Source organism: Eubalaena glacialis, chromosome 2, assembly GCF_028564815.1.
Source record: "Eubalaena glacialis isolate mEubGla1 chromosome 2, mEubGla1.1.hap2.+ XY, whole genome shotgun sequence".
NCBI lineage: Eukaryota > Metazoa > Chordata > Mammalia > Artiodactyla > Balaenidae > Eubalaena > Eubalaena glacialis.
This window is the reverse complement of record NC_083717.1, coordinates 82,843,056-82,864,967: the sequence shown is the minus strand read 5'-3', so window position 1 is coordinate 82,864,967 and position 21,912 is coordinate 82,843,056. Positions and strand designations below refer to the sequence as shown.

Below are 21,912 nucleotides of genomic sequence, written 5' to 3'. Positions count from 1 at the left end.
AAAAAAAAAAGATATTCCCCTAAACTTATAAACAACTTATAACAATAAGATTGCCTTGGATTTCCCTGGTGGCACAGTGGTTAAGAATCCGCCTGCCAATGAGGGGGACACGGGTTTGATTTCTGGTCTGGGAAGATCTCACATGCCACGGAGCATCTAAGCCTGTGTGCCACAACTACCGAGCCTGTGCTCTAGAGCCCTCAGGCCCCAACTACTGAGCCTGCGTGCCACAACTACTGAAGCCTGTGTGCCCTAGAGCCCACGCGCTGCAAGTACTGAGCCCGTGTGCCACAACTACTGAAGCCCAATCGTCTAGAGCCCGTGAACCACAACGAAGAGTAGCTCCCGCTCGCCGCAACTACAGAAAGCCCTCAGGCAGCAACGAAGACCCAATGCAGCCAAAAAAATAATAATAATAAAAAAAATTTTTTTAAAATAAGATTGCCTTATGAATTTCTTGTCACTAATGACCATCAAGCAGAGATTGTGTAAACAATTTCCAGGAATGATGGGGAAGAAGTTCTTAAATTTTAAGAACGGTTGAACTAGCAAAACTTTGATGTCCTTTCAAGTCTACAATATTATAAAATAAGTCTTGTGTGATATAAATGTTTAAATGTATGCACTTGATTAAGTACTTATTAGTGATTATTATAAATGGATACAATGTATCTTTTATGAAACTTTTTAAATGTAAAAAATCTCTGAAACCATCTATTCAGATAGGTAGCAGTTTAGTAAGATCATTAAAAGAACAGTTCCTATTTTTAGGTTATGTAGCTGAGAAAAACAATGAAAAACATATGCCATCCTAGAGGATACAATTAAGAAATAAGTGGTTGTGTTTAAAGCCATCAAATGCAAAATAAACATAGCTGTTTAGGAGACCTTCATAGTATCTTCAGCCAACTCAAGGCTGTCCCTTTGGGATGTTTTCCTAATGCTAAGGCAGCCTTCAGTTCCCACTAAGTGCAGTCACCGTGCATCATGCCGCAGTGAGGCAGGGCATCCTGAGCTCTCACTCAACAACACAATCCCAAGGGAGCCCCCTGTCCTATCTGGATGACTAGTGACAAACTGGGTAAGACTCAGTGATGGCAAATTGAAGGCTTTCAGACTTTAAAACTCAAGCAGCACACAGTGGCAAAGGTATTAATGCCAATATTCCTGTTCCATTTCCTTCTCCCCATGTAACTTCAGATACTGGTCCACTTCTCTAATTTCAGTCAAATGGAAACAGTATATAATTAGAGCTTCCATTCTCAATCTCATTTCCATCGGTGAGTCAGAGACATTAAATAACACTTGCTCTCACTTTAAGACCCCCAAAGCTTGAGGGAAGCTTGGACTGGAGTCACAGCTAGAAAGATCACTAAGGGGGTACCACTGGCCTACACATGAGCCTGCCTCTAACCTGCCTCCCCTACTATGTCCAGTCACATTGGGAGCTAAGCTAGCTAGAGACTGCTACTGCTAAACCAATGGCCTCACACTCCAGTTCAGATGTTCCTGAGGAGAGTAGCGAGGAAAACAGGAGGGTAACTGGTTTGGTATATCTAAAAGGTCAAGTTTAATAAGGCTTTTCCCTCCCTTGAAAGCTCATGCTTGAAGAGAAAGAACATCTGACTATAAAGCAGGCGTGGGCAGAAAGACCTGGAGTAGCTGTCTTCAAATTTTCTTCAAAACACAGCTATTAAATATGCTCATTCAAGCCTCATTAGCTTTCCATTTTTCTTTGTTATATAAAATTAATTCAAAATAAGAAAGTAAAATAAATACATGAATAGGGCCTAGGGCACGCCCACATAATCACTGCCTGTGATTAGAGAAATGTCCTTCACATCACTCTACTGACACTCCTTCTAACAGTGATGCCCAGAGAGCTCCAAGATCCAGACTGTATTTCTGGCTTATTAGGACTATATTCTAAAGAACAGACTCCAAACCTTGCCGAAATGAAAGAGGAAAAACTTTCATCGACTAGATCATATATTGTTAGAGGTGATGACTAAGACTAATCTGGTGATCCACTATCTATAGCCATGATGATTATGGCTAGACATAAAGATTATTTGTTAAAAATTTCTAGAGCATCATACTCCAGTCAATACAACTTTGACCACACTGATGTTCTATTTGATTTCATTTTTACCATGGTAAATTGTTCCAAGGTTGTTTCATTCTTAATCTGTTCATCTGCCATATATTGGGTCGGCCAAAAAGTTCATTCGGGTTTTTCTGTAAGATGTTACAGAAAAAAACCCGAAAGAACTTTTTGGCCTATCCAATATTTTTACCTATTCAAAGCTCACCATAGTCAGCTGAATAAAGGCCCCCAATCCTAAGAATCTGTAAATATTACCTTATTTGGGAAAAGGGCCTTTGCAGATATGATTAAGATAAGGATCTTGAGATGGAGAGATTACCCTGGATTATCTGGGTGGGTCCTAAATCCATCACAAGCGTTCTCATAAGAGACAGACAAAAGAAGTGAAGTTAGACACAGAGAGAAGATGATGTGAAGATGGAATCAGAGACTGGAGTGATATGGCCACAATTATTAGGAATACTGGTGGCCACCAGCACTAGAAGAGGCAGGGAATGGGTTCTCCCCCATAGCTTCTGGAGGGAAGGCAGCCCTGCTGACACCTTAATTTCACAGTTCTTGACTCCAGAACTGTAAGAAAATAAACTTCTGTTGTTTTAAGCTACCAAGTTGGTAGTAATTTATGACAGCAGCCACAGGAAACTAATATACTCACTTTTTTTTCAAATTACATAGACAGGGGAAGAAAAAAGTAAATTTTCTTTTTCAACATCATGTTAATAAATATATGTGGCTTACTTAATATTTAAAAATGTATTTCAATTGTTGGTTGTCTCCATATGACTCCTACATCCATAGGAGCCCCTGTGGCACTTTGTACAGACATGGAATTTGATTAACGTTAATGGAATGAATAAAGAAAGTTGAAAACAAGGCCTCACCTTGCGATACCTATTTCTGGCCAAGTAGCCTCGCAAGTAAGACTGAAGGACGATCGTGGCAGTCCGCCTGATCTTGTACCTCCGGCGGATTACATACATGCGCCAGTACTTCTGAATGATGGTTGCTGCCTTGGTTCTGCGCAGGAACTTAGCATAACTGGCCAGAGAAAGAGTGGTGCGTAGTCAGTAATCCAGGAACACATTTTGTAGAGGCTGAAAGCACCAATATCTTTGGCATAATAAGTAGTACCTCCACTGTATTATTCTAATAACACACACGTTAAATCAACATTTATATTTCTTATATTTGTATAGTTATTTAATGATCCCCCAAATATCTGTGCATCCATTATCTCATTTGAGCCTTACCTAACCCTGAAAAGTGGGATGTCCCACATTACTCGATTTTACAATACAGAAAGTGAAGGTCATAAAGGTCTATTCCTTCTCGGACTGTGCTCATTACCCCAGGCTATGTCCCCTTTACATAGCAGACCAGCTTACACAGTAATCCTGTACTTACTTATCACCAGCTTTCCTAGCTCTATCCATTGCTAATGCACGATGTTTTTCCTTAATCTATCCATTTGGGCACAAGTTCTTTACCATTAATTCATGTCTTTTGATATCTCTAAATTAAAATTATCCTAATATGTAATCACACGTAAATGTAATTCTCTTCTACACCTTCTCAGCTAACTGCTCCCAAAAACTCCTCAATACAATCATTATTAATTAGTTATATTCATGACTGTTCTAATTTACAAATGATTTCTTCAAGCCCATATAAATGTGTAAAAAATAAATACTGAGGACATGAGTAGGCAGTAATTTGTAATTTTTTTTTTGAGGTTCAATCTGAATCATTCATAAAGGTGAGTGAAATTTTATTCTATTTAACTGTCTTATGAGTTAATTCCTTGGACCTAAGAAGAGGTAAGGTGCTGCCTTCTCAGGTAGGGTGACCACTCAAAACTGTCCCAGTTTGCACAATCAATCAGATGAGCTCGCCAATCTTCGCTGCCGGTGAGCCAGAGTGGACATGCAGCCAGGAGACCTACCATCGGGCCTGGCGGCCTCGCGCGTATCTCTGCACAGTGATGGCAGCCTTGCGCATGCGCAGGTACTTCTTCCGCAGCAGCCACCCTCGGATAGTCTTCTGGATCCGGATGCAGGCAGCCCTCAACTTGTCTGCCCTCAGTTTTTCCAGATAGGCCACTTGACCGGCACGGAAAAAGATCTTTGTCTTCCCAAACTGGTATTTGTCCTTGTCCTATTTTTGGAAGAAATTGTATACTCAGAAGTAGAAATGATGACTATATAAATGAATTTTAAAGAGAAAAAATATGTCTAAAAGCAGAATCAGTAAAGGGATGAAACTATTAGCTAAAACTTGGGCTACATCACAATTAGCTAATGGAGCCAGCTTTTTGATCCTATGCAAGTTGAGCAAATAGAAGGGACTTTAAGGAAAACTGCAGTTTAAGAGTTATTTTCCAGAATTATTCTACCTGGAATTATTATCTGAGGCCCAAAACTTGGTTGTGGGTTATAGGCAGCTACTATTTGCTTGTTTGTATTTTAAATATCTCAAGGAAATGGAGATGCTGACACTCCCTCTGACTGACCCAGGCTGTAAGGATTACATCGGGCTGTGTGTTCCATGAGAAAGCTGAAGGGACAAAAACACCAGTATGAAGAAAAAGGCAGGAAGTAATGCACACAAAATAAAAACTAAAAGATAAAAAATCTTGCATGTTCATGTTAAGAGTTAAGTTTCTCAACAGTTATCTCTTGGTTTTATCAACAGTAAATCTTCCTACAAATTTCAAAACTCCTTTTACAAAAAATATAATCATTTATAATGCTCATTGACTTCTGATTATAAACAAAGTTGAGCAGTAAACACAGATATATATGCATGCTATTTTTGGTCTATTATATTCTGATCCAACTTATCTAGAAGCATGCAAGTTATTAACCATCTTGTATCAAAAGAAGAGTAGAATTTATTTATAATAATACTGTGATCTGAAATTCTAAGTGAAAACAGAGAAAATCACTTTTCACTGTAAGCAAATATTTCCTATCTTGTACATGAAAACAGAAAATCAGAAATCTCCACATATATCTAAAACTGTTTCAGTTTAAATCAATAAAGTTTGCAAAGGAGGCTAGCTGGAAGAGCTAGAAAGTGGTTCCCTCTCCCTGTCTCCTTCTCCCTGCCCCATCTCATCTCAGCTCTCCCTCCCTCGCCCCCAAGCCTGCACTCCTTTACCTTGTGGCCCCAAGCCCAGGGGGAAGCAGTCTGGGGGGGTAGGCTGTCCCTACTTTCTGCTCTCCATTCCCTAGAAAGGACTTAGGCCAGATTCAAAATGTATCAGATTCCTTTACACATTACCAGGAAAGTGGCCTAAGTTCTTTCAAGAAAAATAAAGTTATTATCACCAAAGAAGAGATATTACATCTAGTTAATAGCTAATAATTATGACTAATTACTTCAAAGTGAGGTAATCCATCCAACCTAGTGTCAAATAAGTGAAAATATTCTTTAAACAGCATCTCATGAGTCTTAAATTCTCTACAACCTACATCAGTGGTTATCAAAATGTAGTCCTCAAACCAGCATCGGCATCACCTGGGAACTTGTTAGAAATGCACATTATTGGACACATCCCAGACCTACCAAATCAGATGTTCTAGGGATGGGGCCCAGCACTCTGTAGTTTAACGAGTCCTGAAGGTGACTCTGATGCATTCTGAAGTCTGTGAATGCCTTAGCTTGGTATGCAAGTCTCTTCAAACACCAACCCACATTTCCTAACCAATTCCCTACTGTCCCATGCACCATTTTTTTTACTGCAAAAGCAAAAACAAAAATCCTACTCTAACTGCTTTTTGAGAAAACTATGCTTTTCTGCTCCTTGCTCCCTATTAGATAGTCTCCTTCCACTTTTATACAATCTTACCCACTCTTCAGGGCCTGACTCAAAATACATGTCTTCCATGAAATAGTTCCTCCTTCCCATAGCAGATGTGGCTTTGTCTTCCGTTAATTTCTTGTCTCACTCACTCAGCATTTGACAGACACTAAGGTATATTATACTTATCTTTAAAATGCATTAATTTCCAAGACAGACTATGTCACCTGAGGACAAGACTTATTTCCTCTTAATCACACAGCATCTGGCCTGGTGACTGTCATAAGTAATTTTCAATAAAAATTTAGTACTTGGTAAATTTTTATTGAAAATGATCAGACTCTAAAAAGAATGTGTCTCAAGTCTGGGTCCAGGCCTCACCATCCTGTTTCTTGATACTGGAACATCATCTTCACTAGTCCTTCCATCGTAAAGACAGGGAGCCTTGACCTCCAAGACAGCGTGCCTCTCCACCCTTCCACCCCTGAATAACCTGGATTAGTGGTATATGGATACTCCTAGGACATTCACAGGTTACAATCACAAGGCCTTTGGCAAACATCTGTTCTAATAAAGGTAAGTGAAAAATCTTTCATACCGGTATCAGTTTCTCCAAAACATTCTTGCATGTTTGTTTTCTCTCACTTAGCACATCTTTTTGCTTCATTAGAACACGGTAGCGGCTGAAAAATTCTTGGTAAGTCCACCTATAAAAAGAAACTCATGTCAGCTTATTTAAAGAAGCAGGAACCTCCCCTTTTAGGATCCCTTATATTTGAAAAATGTCAAGCCCACCGAGAGGGGAAACCTGCTGCGCTGATTCGGATGGTTTCCAGGACACCGCACGCTCTCAGCTGCTGTACTGCCCTCTTCTCATCAAACCTATGTGTAAAAATGGAAATCATTAATACACAAAGAAGCGTGGCTCTAGCCACAAACTACTTTCCTCAGTCCAGAGACTGAATTCTTTTGTAAGGAGCCAAATGGATAAATTAGAAAAAAAAATTCAAAAGTTGGAACAGTGATCAAAATGGAAAACTCCATGTAAGAGAGGGGAAAAGACCATTAGCAGTAAAAATACATACCACAAACTTATAAGAAATGCCATTAAACATATCTAAAAAGCCCAAACTCCTCTGCACTGTGCCATGCTCATTACATGCCTTGGCCTGACTAGCTGTTCTCATAACTCTTTAGTTCACCATACAGAGCTCCCCTGGAATAAAGACTGGCCAGCCCTGGAGATTTTGCTAACAAGAAGAACAAAGTAAATACGCCCCATTCAGGTATTTTTAAAAAATTATTGGTGTTCTAAAAGCTATTCAACTCAGTGTATACATACTAAGCATTAATAGTGTCCATGTCAGTGAAAAATATTTTATATTATATCTTATGTGTATTTCACTCTAGATAAACAGCACCTTAATGTTAAATTGACACTAAAAGAAGAAGTAGCAAGGCCTGCTTCTTACGGCATGATGATTCCTCTTACTCCCCAGTTAAGCCCTGAGTGACCTATCTGAGGCTTCTGCTGTGCTATCTTCTCAAGTGTTTCATTGGTGATGGGAGATGGGGTTGGCTGACAGAAGGTAATGGCCCCTAGGGCTGTCCAGGAAAGTCGCCCAGGGCGTGGCAGCTTCTTCCAGCTTCTCACTTCCTCCAGAAAGGGCTTCTTGGCAATGAGAAGAATACAACAGTCTTTGAGAAGTGCCCTGCAGTCTAAGGCCGACTCTCCAAGGGCAAGACTGGCATGGGTGTAGGTAAAGGAGCACACACACTGCGGAGTGGGAGTTATTACAGCCTTTGGTAAGTGTACCTAATCTCTGACCCACAAATTCCACTTCTAGAAATACATTATTCTAAGGAGATAATCAGGCAAATATACAAAAATGTTTGGCAAAAGATGTTTATCATAGCCATAGGAATAACCCAAATGGCCATCAATAGGGAATAATTTAAAAGAATGGTTGTATGTGTATATAATGGGATATGACGTAGCCATTAAAATGATGATGTGGATTTGTATTTACTAACATGGAAAACACCCATAAGTTGAAAGCAGATACAAAACAACAATTACAGCATGATCCCTTCCATTTTATTAATCTCTCTCTCTTTCTCTTTTTTTTTTCCTCTCTCTCTCTCTCTCTCACACACACACACACACACACGCACACATAGCAGGGAAGGAATGATCAAGAAGGATCTATGCCAGTTAATACTTATTATCTCTCTGGGTATAATGAAATGCTCTTTCATTTATTTTTACACTACTTTATATTTCCTGAAAATTGTTTTTATAATGTGCATGCATTACTTTCAAAATTAGAGAAATATTTCCGTTTTGGAAAAAACTTCCTCTCACGAATGGTATTTGACATAGGACAAGATGTTTGGTAAAAGTACACATTCTCTGATAGTTTCAACAGTTGAAAAGTAGCAGGGATGATTGTGAGCCTTTGACAAAGCAACCTTATCTCACCCAGCTCTGGTTTTAACTAAAGCCCAAATTAACCAAAAAGATCTTGAAATGAAGTAAATTACAAATAGAAAATAGTACTAGAAATGTGTGGTTGATCTCAACTTTTAAAATCGTCAGAAGGCCAACTACTAATTTGTTCTCACATTTTTTTTTTCTTGGCCACGTCGTGAGGCTTTGTGGGATCTTAGTTCCTTGATCTGACCAAGGATGGAACCCGGGTCCCTGGCAGTAGAAGCATGGAGTCCTAACCACTGGACCACCAGGGAATTCCCTGTTTTCACATTCTTAAAAGGGAACAAAAACTGAAAAAGTTCTATTAACTAGTTGTTTCCCTCTACAAGACATGAAGATTTACCTAAGTATTTTTTCCCTGCTGCTTGTTTGGCAATCCTTATGAGATATGGATACTTGAAATTCAGCAGTTGAGAAATACTTACGTGAACGGGAACTTGAAGTCGTTAGGCTTAATACAGCGCACGTAGTGAGGGGTAGTGGCATTCAGGGTCTCCATAAGCAGGTGAAGGGAGTTTCGGAACTGCATGAAAAAGAGCAGAAAGGGGCATCAAGGTTTTGTCAAAGTCAAAGATGACGTAAAACAACTGAAAATTTTCTTCGAATGACACTAGTGGAGATGACTTTGCCACCTGTGAACCTGACCAGCCCTCCACAGTGGAGCTGCTAGGGCTTTTGGTTCAAATTTGCTTAAACCCTACCATTTACATGCTCACTCTGCTAAACAGATATTCTTGCTCCTCCCACCGCCAACACTGCCCCCCCCCCTTTAAAATAGACTTTATTTTCTTAGAGCAGTTTTAGGTTCACAGCAAAATCAAGCAGAAGGTACAGAGATGTCCCCCATACCCCCTACCCTGGCACAGGCATGGCCTCCTCCATTATCCACATTCCCCACCACAGTGGTACATGTGTTACAGTTGATGAACCTACTTAGACACATCATTATCACACATCATTATCATCATCACAATAGAGTTCATTCTTCCACCCACCCTTTTAATATAGATTTCTGTAGCTTTCTGTTGTACACTTAAAACTTTGACTAAAAATATAAGCTTGCTTTAAAGATATTAAGGTCATTTAATCATGTACAGTAGGAATTTCGCTGTATGATACTGAAAAAAGTAGCAGATGACTTAAAAGAGTATAGGAAATGGGGGGGGGGGCGCCGAGGATGGAAGAGTACAGCCAGGGTGGGGTTACCTTTAGGGACATGGGATCAGACCAGGGGCTGTGGACCTGTGCCAGGCCCTGCTTCCTATCTGCTCAGGAAAACAAGCTGACTAGCACTCAGCCTCCTGCCCAAAGCCCCCAGCCCTAGTTCAGGCACTAAGCACGTGCGTCATGTTTCCCACTCCCCATGGTGCATAAAACATCAAAGAAAACAGAGGGCACTGTCCCTGGGCTGAAGGAGCTGTACAAATCCAGAGAGGAAACAGCCAGAGAACAAAACAAAGGCAGCAGTGGTTTGTGAGGGAGGATATGTACTAGAAGAATTAAAACGTAGAGAAAATTATTTTGGGAAACGCTTAAGCAGAGTCACGGGTCTATGTTAGGAGGGGAGAAGTATGAGTGCACAGTGTTCTGTGTTCTCACAGTGAAAGCTCCAGCCTCTCCTCACCTGAGGACCCCACCTGGGAGGCTGACAAAGGAAGACCTGAGGCTCCAGCTGAGCCAGAGGGGAAGCAGCACTGCAGCAGCGGCTCCCTGAACTCACCTGGTGCCCCACCGTTTTCTTGTGCTCTTTGGCCGCCTGGCCTGGCCTGCCTTTGGTGGGCTTTGCAGGAGTGCGGGAGAGGGGCGTGCGCCCTGAAGAGGTGGCTGAGCTTGGACTGATGGCCTTCTCATCATCTTGAAATAATTCTGGTAGCATCTTAAACTGAGTCAAAAACAGTAAAAGGAAATCACACTCTAAACCCAAACTCAATTGGAAATCTTCCCAGAAACACTATGATGATTTGCAATCCATAGTGATTCCCTTCCTTAAGTAACCCCTTTCAGAGTCACATTCCAGAAATAATCAATATCTGTGTTAGGAGCCAAAAATATGAGAGGGAGGTGACATCAATGCTGCAAAAATATAGATAGAAAAATGCAGTAATTCTACAACCTTATTTGGGGGAAAACAAAATCAAAACTACTCCACTGAGACTTGAAATCTTAATCCACAGGAAATGGCCGCTCTAACCATTTTACTGGTTTTAAACGATAATTATTTTATGAGCAAAATACTAATTGAAAGTCTTATTACATCAGTTCCACCAAATGTTTTATCATCATGCTTCATCTGTCTACCCACTAACTCAAATGGTGAGTACCAACTAAAAAATATCACTGAAAATCTCATCAGGAAGGGTGTCATGAACTAGTTCTACAATTTAATAAGATTTTAAAAAATCATGAATTAATAGTAATTTTTAGAAAGTAATGTGGATTATTGGGAAAAAAGGTAAAAGGAAACCCTGCCCGTATCCTATAAGCTTTGCATTTGTTTTCAAAGGATTTATAACTTGACTGCATAATTCCTGCAATCAATTTTGTGTTCTACCAGGTTAACGAAATGAAAGGCTATTAAAAGATCTGGTAGTTAATAAATGGGTGGATAGTATAAGTTAATGTGGTTGGAAGACATTTTATGGAACAAAAGAGACTTCAAACTAATCGACAGTAACATTTTGATACATGTACATATCTTTACAGTAGTGACACAGTCCACATACATAAAATAAAGCCTTCTTATAAGTCAAAGTGTAACTGCAACAACCAATTATTTATCTAATAAACTTAGAATATCTCCAGAAGAAATAATTTTCTTAAGAGAGTTCTTTCATTAAAAAACAAAATTAATTTCATTTGCTATAATGTATCTATCAATTATAAGGGTAATTTAGGATATAATTCATGATGTATATAACAAATTGTTATCCATGACATACCAATAATGGTTGCTTGCTGCACAAATGAACGTATCCCTTGCTTTACGGAATACACATAGCTTGGTTAGCTACAAAGCAGGGCGGGGGGTGGGGGTAGGGGAACGTTTTACCATTATCTTGTATCACAAAGGGGAAAAATAAGAGTTCCTAATAGATTTGATTTGAAAACTCAGTACAGAGTTAAGATGTAAGGCTATTTGATAATAGGCCAAGGACTCTAGGATCTAACTACACACTTCTGTCATTCCCAAGTAAATTGCTAGCTCTACATTAGCGCTGCCTACCTAAACTTTGTTTTTCTCTCTTCTGTGTGAAATGGTTAATAGAGATGGGTTGAAATATCATATTCACCACTAGTGTTAAAATTTAACTGAAGTTCTACAATATCTACCAGAAAACTACTCAGTGTTGAGAGTTCAGAACACACACACATATAGATGCATATATATGTGTCTTCCTCTTCATACAAATTATAAATTTAAAATTCTCTACATTGAGTTTTCATTAAAAAAAAAAGAGAACATTTTACATTGTCATATTAGAAACTACAATTTCTTCTTTAGGCAGTGTTCCTGCTTCCTCGTGGGCCATTTTTCTCAGACTTCTTTCCTGGTTCTTCCTCAGGCCAGTCTCTAGGAGTTGGAATGCCTTACTCTCTACTATTTTTCACCTACTTGTTCTCCCTAAGCAATCTTATCCAGTCCTATTGCTTTAAATGCCATCTAGTTCTTAAGACTACCAAATTTATATCACTGACTCTGACTTTCCCCCTGACCTGCTGACTTTCATTTACAACTTCCTATATGGCATGTCCACTTGACTATCTAATTGCCATCTCAGGCAAAACATGTCCAAGATAAAACTCTTTTTTTTTTTTTAATTGAAGCATAGCTGACCCACAATGTCGTGCTAATTTCCACTGAACGGCAAAGCGACTCAGTTATACATATACATATTCTTTTTTTTCATACTCTTTTCCATTATGGTTTATCAAAGGATATTGAATATAGTTCCCTGTGCTATATAGAGCGGGACCCCGTTGTCTATCCATTCTACATATAGTAGCTTACATCTGCTAACCCCAACCTCCCACTCCATCCCTCCCCCAACCCTCTCCCCCTTGGGAGCCATAAGTCTGTTCTCCATATCCATGAGTCCAAGACAGAACTCTTGACTCTTTCTCTTGAAGCCTGATCTTTTACAAGTCTTCACCTCAGTAAGTGGCACCATTATCCATCCAGCATCTCAGGCCCAAAACATAGAAGTCATCTTCAATTTCTCTCCTTCTCTCACTCTCCATAGTCAAACCATCAACAAGACCACTCAACTCTACCCACAAATCATAAGCCATTTCCACTGCTATAATCTCAGTATCTCAGTCCACTATCTGTCCCCTAGATTACTACCCCCCTATCCACAGCCCCCCCACCATATCTCCACAGTAGCATATCATTCCCCATATGAAAACTGTTCAGACTTTCCACAGGAACAGGAATAAAATCCATACTCTTTACCACACTTCCCTCCAGAAAGTGGCCCCTGTCTACCCATCCTATACATCCTACTCACCTACCATGCTCCAGTCATACTGGCCTTCTTTATGGACCTCAAACACAACCATCTTATACAGTCTCAGTACTCCTCACTTACTCTTCCACTGACACAGTTGTCTCCTATTATTCAGGGTACAGCCCAAATGTCACATCCTCAGAGAGGCCTTTCCTGACCACTGTGGCTAGTGGAGCACCTCACCTCTGCCCAAGCTTAGTCACTCTCTAGCTTGGTGCCCTGTTTTACTTTCTTTATAGCACTTACCACTTTATGATATGCTATCATCTAAATATTTGGTTAAGTGGTTATTACCTAACTCCTCTGCCTATCTCATTTACCTGTTTACCTTGCTAAATTCCCAATTTTCTTAAATCATTCATTGAAAAATTTAGCCATTCCCCACTGACTGAGGATGCCAACTTCATTTGAAGAGAGAAAGGCAGATAAACAGAAAGTCAAATATGTAAGTAGGTAGATATGCCTGGACATTCCATCTTGTTTGTTTGATCTGTCTATGCTTAAGACAGGGCTCTGAATTGCTTAAGACTGAACTTATATGCCTAGGAAAGAGTGTTAAAGAAGACAGAAGAATCCAAGTAACTGCTTCATAAAGATGTGGGAAATCATCTCAGTAACAACAACAACAACATTATTCACTAAGAGCTTTTTATACATGAAGCGCTGCTCTAAGAGCTTAATACAACCTACTTAATCCTCATAACAACCTCTGAAAGTAGATACTATCATGATTCTATTTTACAGATGAGAGATTTGAGGCATAAACTCAGTAGATGAACTGTGCTTCCCTTGATCAATTAGCAACATGGAAAGTAGGGGATATAACTCTTTTTAATGACATTTAGTAGACTTGCAATTTAGTAGTATTTCATCGACCTGCAATTTACTTATGTGCTTCCTGTTATTTGATGTAGCAACAGATTTCTTTATGGTGGGAAAACATAAATTAAGACACCTTCTGTTAAGTTGTTTTATACCTTAATTCCTTTTCAAGTGGCTAGAAGCTGCAAAATTAAAGAAAAAAAGACAAAACACATACACACAAACAGAACCCCACACTGTATTACCACAAAAATAATTCTGTTGAAAACACATAACACAAATACTGATCTTCTAAAATTAGTACTTCCAAGAGAACAAATCAACACTAGGTTACACTTGCTTCCTATAAGGTGCAGAAAAACTAAAACATAAAGTTCATACCCTTGGGTTGGGTTTCTGCTGACTGGGAGCAGTGTTGGCCTTTAAGCTATGTAAATCTCACACCACCTCCACCGAACTGCAACAGTGCTATATAGACTGGCAGTGGCTCCAAATGATTCCTCAGAATGCATAGCTACTTTCTGGAAATTAAGGAGCCACTAGCCAGTCAGAAAAGTTAGGTCAGAAAAAAGACACGAAAGATTATGGGTGCCTGGGGAATGAGGACCTGTGAATATTCTGTGTAAGCTAAATTATTTAGAGTAGTAACAGTAGAATTCCAGGGTTTTCATCAGTATTCATAAACTAAAATGATTTATAATCTTTAACTGAATAATACTCAGGGATTGGAACTGTGAGAGAATTTTCTCTTATACATCATTCCTATAAGGTATAAAGTGTTAATGTCCAGGGCTTAAGAGGATAAGTGAAAAAATGATTTTTTTCTACAGACACTTAAGACTATAGACTCATTATTTTCTGAGGGTTAAAACTGGAATTTGGTCCTTACATGATCTTTCTATTATAAAAATAATTGAAAGTAAAAGTTTTTATTCCAAAAACGAAAGTCAAAATGTTCATATAACATTCCATTGAAGTTGAAAGGATTTTCTTAGAATAAACCAGAAAAACAAAAAGTGCCGGTCAGAAATCCAGAAGAATTCACATGAATATTTTTAGTCTTTCACTGAATATTTGAATATTCACTTTGTTAAATTAAGTAACCAGCTTTCTGGTTTGCTCCCTATAGGATGAAAGTGAGCCGTGCTCCACTCCCCATACTTTCCTGAAGAGAGTCAAAGGGTGGAGGTTGGGATCAACCTCAGAGAGCCATCATACTTCTTTGCAATCTGGAATATTCTTCTCTCACTAGAAAGCAGTGTTTCTGGTATCTATGCCTAAGAAAAATAATTTCAAAGTGCTTTGGACCACACCTGAAATTGCACTCAATGATCCAGAGGTCAATCTTTATTTGGATGGAATGCTTAAGGCCATGTCTCTAGTGCATCCCTTCAAAATGACACAGCCAAAAACAACAACAACAACAAAATGTTTTCTCTCATGGTCTCTCATAAAGGCACAAGAGAGCCTAGAACTGCTGTGGAGGCAAAAATTTCACATAAAACACCACTGCATAGTGGTTAAGAGTGCAGACTCTGAGCTCAACAGCCTGGGTTTTATCAATAATTTGGCTTGAAAACTTATAGCTATGAAGTTTCTGTGCCTCAGTTCCCTCATCTGTAAAATGGGAGTAATGATAATATCACCTCAACATAGGATTAGGTGGGTTAACACTTGTAAGGCATTTAAAACAGGACCTGACACATGTATTGATAAATAAAAAACTAACAGTAAAGGTGATTTTGTTAGAACAATTCTTATGATTGTTAAAAAGCTAATGCTTAAGTAAGAAACATTTTAATGAATATATCCTGATTGGAGAAAGACTATACATGGTTACCTTGCTTGATTTAAGAACTTTAATTTGTTCTTCAAAAACAGTGTCTTTATTCTTTTCCAGAAAGCCTTCACACTGGTATTCCACCTGAAAACACATGGGAAAATCTCCTTAGCTAATAAAACTTTTGAATAGATATGATTGTCATCAACAACAAAAGTATTTATTAGGCTCAGGCTATGTGATGGGCTCTCAGTGAAGTGTTATCATTCGTTTTATTCTAAGAAACTAGTACCATTCTTGGTAAGAAGCATGTTAACTCTAGAGTAAAACTCCCCAAATATTGTTTTTCCTAGGGAAGAGTGGCAGTGCTGATTAACTGTAATCTAAAAGATCATCCCAGTTCATGCGTAAGCAGACTCAGAAGAAGCTGTTCCCTTCTCTCATGCAGGACAAAGAGAGCTCCTCCAAGGCTGACCCACTGTATTTCCTTCAAACCTAGCTCACCCTCCCGCAGGGGTAAGTCTCCTCTGGGAGAGAAGAGATGAAAGCGGGAGAGAGGGTCAGGAGGACAAATGGCTGTCTGGCAGAAAGCTGAAGCGGCGACGATGGATGTAGATGGAGGCTGGGTAAACACTGTATGATCCGGTAAGTAGAACTACATGAGAATGGACTCTCCCTGCTTCTAGAAGACTTCAGCCATCTACCACTCAGGGTCCCCAGCCTGTACCACAAAGCCCTTAGGTGGCACTGAAGCCATTCCAAGGTCTCCAGCTAGGAGCAGGACAGACTCGGAAAACCCTCAGTTCCCAAAGGGGACCATGGGAAGCTTACCAGAAGGCTACCCCACAACCTCCTGGAAATATAAACTAGTGTCATAGCTCCAGATTTTCTGAGTAGACTACAGAACCTGTGAAGCAGCAAGTCTGCATGCCTCATTAGTAGGGACCCACTGAATCAATCACAGAGGGTGACACACGTCCACAATTTTGGTTTCAGAACCCAGAATCTTTTAGCAGAATCTGAGGCAGCAATCTGTAATCAAACATATTAACATTTCTACATTGAAATATATAAATATCCAGCCTAACTGGGATAAATAAAGACTATAAATAACCTCATGTTAGTTCAGGTCAAAAATCAGGCTTAGCCACTAAATGAATTATGAAAAGACATGGATTTCAGAGTTTCTTGGATTTCAGAATTATAGATAGAGGACTGTAAACATGTATTTATTTCCTAATATAATTCCATTTAGGTTAAAGAAAGAGAAAACCAATAAGCCAACATTTAAGCTTACTTTTCCTAACCGGAGCTAAAGAATGCAAGCTCAGCAAAGAAAAAATGCTATCTATTGACTATTGATTTTTTTTCCTCTTTGAACTTCAGTATTCAAAAAGAAAAGAGATAATAAAACTTCCTTACTTTGTCAGCAAAATGCTGGATGATGAAAGCTTTGTTTGATAGACGGGGCTTCTCAAAGAGGGCACATTTGTTCAAATGTGTGTTGTACAATTTTTGGGCCCAAGTGTCATCTGTGCCTTTAGGCATCTACATTCAGGGGGAAAAAAAAGAAAGAAAACAAGGTGAATATTGTTATGAGACGCTTCTGATGCATCAACCAAGAGACCATGTTTTGGCTTTCCTAACAACTTTTACATCCAGTTTAGGAACTCATTCCTTTCACATTTCTCTCTTAGAGGCCCCAAACCAATGACTAATGAAAAGCAATGACTGAGACCTTCAGCAACTCAACCTGCCTATACCAGAGGTCATCAAATAAATATTCGATATGCTTTTAAAGCAACAAAAGCCTCACAAATGAAATATCATGACTATCATGTATTTTAAAAAATTTGTTAAATAAAAATAACATTTGCACACAGTGGACCATTTATATAATTCAGAAAGGTATAAAATAGAGAATAGTCTCCTCTCACCATTTCCACCAACTTCTTTATCTTTCTGTCTTGAAAGGCATGGACACAAATAGGATCATTCTATAAACTCCTTGCATTTTTTTTTTCTTCTTAACAATAGCATTCTTGTATTTATGGCGACTAGGTTGTTACTGATTTTTTGTTATTATGAAAACTGCCACAACGGCTCCTTTTACACAAAAACCTTGGATACTTTTGTAAGTATATTCATAGGGTAAAGTCTCAGCAGTTCCACGGCTGGGTCAAAAGGTATGTGTATTTAAAATCTTCACAAATATTGTCAAATTTCCTCAAAAATATGTTGTACTAACTCATGCCCTTCATCAAGAGTATATATGCAATAAATATCAATCTGGGGGACTTCCCTGGGGGTCCAGTGGTTGAGACTTTGCCTTCCCATGTAGGGGGTGCGGGTTCGATCCCTGGTTGGGGAGCTAAGATCCCACATGCCTTGTGGCCAAAAAACCAAAACATAAAACAGAAGCATTATTGTAACAAATTCAATAAAGACTTTAAAAATGGTCCACATCAAAAAAATCGTTAAAAAAATATCAATTTGGTATTATCAAATTTAAACCCATTTGATAGGTAAAAAGCAGTATCCCATTTTTGTTTTGATTTACATTTTATTTAATTTCAAGCGAGGCTGAGCACCTTTACATGCATTCTTTTTGTTTACTGAAGTATAGTTGACGTATAATATTATATTAGTTTCAGTACAATATAGTGATTCAATATTCTTATAGATTATACTCCATGTGAAGTTATTATAAAATATTGGCTATATTCCCTGTGCTGTACATAACATCCTTGTATCTCGTTTATCTTATAGCTAGTAGGTTGTTCCTCTTAATCCTGCCTTCACCTACCTTGCCCTTCCCCCTAACCATCTTCGCAATGGTAACCACTAGTTTGTTCTCTAGTATCTGTGAGGCTCTTTTTGTTTTGTTACATTCATTTGTTTGTTTTATTTTTTAGATTCTACATATACGTGAAAAGATACAGTATTTGTCTTTGCATTCTTAATGTTGCAGAAAATCTGGATGCTTAGGAGGATCAATCAACCTACATTAAGTTGTAATTTATGGCATATAAATTAAAGAGCAACTAAGAGAAAGGATAGGTTATTTGCCTAGGATAACTCAGTTAGCAGTAAAGCTGGGGATCTGATATATTTTCCACATGCTGCATCTTCAAATATTAAAGCTAAAACTCCCTCTCTACCATATATATCAGTACTAAAGAACAACTAGTCAATTTTAAAATTATGGATATTTAGAACTGTTATTCAAAATGCCTTTTGTACAATTTCTTGCATTTCTTTAACTATATCATACCACTGAACAAAAAGTACCAAATATAAGCATATCAATAACAAAAGTGGCTAAAATTGGTAGTAGTTGTATCTAATGCCAATGAGAAGGGAGATTCTCCTAGTTTCAAATGTATTTTGAACTCTTTGGGTCTAGTGACCCTTCAGAATGCAAGTTAGGGTGACCTCCACTTGTTGCCACCACGGCACCTCGTGGTATACTAGTGAATCTCTGCTTAAACCCATTTACCATTTGACCTTGATGTATCAATTTTCATATACTAAGTACATCAGAAAATCATACTTACCTTGCATTCCTCATCCAGCAAATCTAGAATGCCCAGTTTAGATTCTATAAGATTAATGCAAGGCTGATTATCATAAAAATCTATGAGTGTCCATGGAATTTGTTCTTTCATATATTCCTCTTGTTCTAATTTGAAGACATGCTGAAATGAAAAAGAAAAAACTGGCATTACTGCATCATTGTCATAAATAATGTTAGTCAAGAAACATTTATAAAAGGATACCAACATAATTTGAGATAGTCAATGGCTTCTAGCAACAATCTTGGAGAAACATGATTTACATGCAGAGAACAAAATAAGAAAGCAAATATAAACCACAGACAGTAAAACCTCAGCAATATAGGATTTTCGGCAAACAAGAAAATCTAAGTATGTGAATACTTAAATAGTTGATAAATATGGCAGTCTTTTTGATTTTTTGATATATATCCCAAACTGCACTATATAATTTTTGGTCCCTTAAATTATTGCACAGTGTTGCTGACCACATGGGCACAGAAATGCCTTAGCTGGCCTTGAACAACTATGCAGAGAGGATGCCCTCCAGACTACTGAAACATTCTGGGTGATGCTTACAGCACAACAAAGTAATTCTCTTAAGAGACTGTGGTGTTGGAAGTTCATGTGCCTCAGAATTAGATTAACAGTTGGTCTTTTGTGTCTGCCTTGATTATCCTCCACAGTCAGGGAATGTACGGCTCACTTTTCTGACTTCTACATCCAAATCTGCAAGCAGCTGCAACCACTATGAATCCATTGCTATTTCTGCTAAATGCTTCTCATCTCCATTGAGAAGCAATGGCTGAAGCATTTAGCAGAAATATGTATTGACTGCCTATCCTATGCCAGTCACTGCATACCATTAGCAAAATAGACATGGGCTCTGCCCTCATGGACTTTGAAGACTAGTGGGAGAAACAGAAATCAAGTAATCACAAGAAATATAATTACAAACTGTAATAATGTTCCAGAGGAAAATAATGGCGAGCTATGAGAGCAGGAGTCCTTATCCAGTTTGGATACAGGGTGGCAAGGGAAGGCTTCCTTGAGGAAGGGTTGTGTGATCTGAGTTCTCCAGTGAAAGGTAGTTAAGTTGGTCCAGGAGGGAAGGGCAATCCAACCACTGCTGCAGCTCCTGCTTCAAGCTGCACAGCCAATGAAGCCAACCCATAAATTCTAGTCTCTACAGATGCTAATGACCTCTACTCATTTGTTCTTGGAGGGTTCTGCTTTCTTTCTTGTCTCCTTTGTCACCTTGGTTCATCTCACACATCTTGCAACTTTTCTGGGAGGATAAGCCCTCTGTGGCTATTACCAGACAACATGTATTTCCTAGAACCCAAAACCCCATGAAACTTAGGGGTTACCAAGATTTCTGATGCTTTACTCTCCTCACGCACCTGGAACTTTTCCACTTTATTCTACACTTATTATAATGCTGCTCTTGGCTCATTTACAGCATTTATAGTCTAACCAGCTGCAAAAGCTTGTTAAAAAAAACAACAACAACCAAACCTGTCATCCATATGAATATTTATGTCATGTTAATTAGAAAGCAAATTTCTTCTGTTCTTTTGATTAATGAGAAGGCAAATAGGGCACCATGTGTCAGCAAGATGCCCTGTCTGATGGTACCAATAATTTCCAAAACAATGAGCCCTATCTTTTTTTTAATTCATTAATTTACATGCAGTGCAGTTTCCACATTGACAACAAAAACACTGCTCCAAACTTTAGAGCCTGTTTCTCATACAAGTCTCTATGTTTAGTTTGGCAAAATCCATGGGGCCTCAAAAATTTTCGATTCTCAATTGCCAAAATGACAGGTGGGCATAAGGTTCAATATGGCAAGAGATCCTTGGTGGATAAGGTAATGCCTCCAAGCACTAAACCTGCCAATCACCATGTTTCTCCTGCCCACTGCCCTACCCACAGCCCCTGCTGAGGGAGCAGCCCTAAGCACCAAATTCTTTACTGTGAGACCCCATGCTCCTAGTCACAGCTAGTCAAGTGCCAGAGATCTCTGATGAACGAATGAACTGGGTTAATCAAATTCTCTTTCTCAGGTATAAGAACTAGGAAACAGGCAATTAACAGCGGAAGCTGATGCTGAAAGAAGTCAAGATGAATGAGAGTTAGACAAGTTAAGAGGATGGGAGCATTCCAACCACTGCTTGGTTCACAGGAAGTGTGAGGTGAGTGAGGAAGCAGAAACCTTGACAAAATATATACGGAACAGAAGAAAAATATATGCCATCTGATAAGAGGGAGTGGAGCAGTTGCGCAGAGAGAGGCTAAGATGGAGTGTGTGTGTGTGTGTGTGTGTGTGTGTGTGTGTGTGCGTGTGAGAGAGAGAGAGAGAGAGAGAGGAGAAACAGATGGATAGAGACAGAAAGAGGGAAAGAGAAAGGAGAGAGTCAGAAACACACATGCAGAGAAATGAGATCCTTGAGAAATAAACAAATTAGCCAGTCCTTAATAAGGCTGGCACTGGTCCCTTATACTTCCAGTCACCTTGTGCCAAAATATACTGGGAAAGAACAGAAGGCTGTGCCATTGATTAAAATATTAAGAAACTCAGAAAAACCTTGAGAAAAAATAAAGCTCAATTTAGTCTCTGATAGGTTTTTATTAATGTCCCTTATGCAGAGATGCAAAATACACCAGTCATATTCTTGTAGAAACAGTCATAAGCCTAAGATTTTAAGATCACCTCTACATTATTTCACTGTACTAAGTAGCTTAATTTGTTAAATAAAGGTGGTCCAAATTTTTGTCAAAGTACATGCAATATTTTTTGAAAATCAAATAGTTTAAAGGTTTTATGATGACAAGCAACAAT

General features: G+C 38.8%; 1 protein-coding gene across 1 annotated transcript in view; it reads right to left on the bottom strand.

Moving 5' to 3' along the window:
- MYO5A (myosin VA) overlaps positions 1–21,912 on the bottom strand; it is a 196,046-nt gene that overhangs the window by 59,890 nt on the left and 114,244 nt on the right. Inside the window, exons 12-20 of the mRNA XM_061180310.1 lie at positions 19,071–19,211; positions 16,936–17,061; positions 15,574–15,657; positions 10,124–10,285; positions 8,829–8,926; positions 6,705–6,791; positions 6,508–6,616; positions 4,050–4,261; positions 2,989–3,145 (exon numbers count right to left, since the gene is read on the bottom strand). Of these exons, the coding sequence (XP_061036293.1) occupies positions 2,989–3,145; positions 4,050–4,261; positions 6,508–6,616; positions 6,705–6,791; positions 8,829–8,926; positions 10,124–10,285; positions 15,574–15,657; positions 16,936–17,061; positions 19,071–19,211 (1,176 nt within the window). The remainder of the gene's footprint in view (positions 1–2,988; positions 3,146–4,049; positions 4,262–6,507; positions 6,617–6,704; positions 6,792–8,828; positions 8,927–10,123; positions 10,286–15,573; positions 15,658–16,935; positions 17,062–19,070; positions 19,212–21,912) is intronic.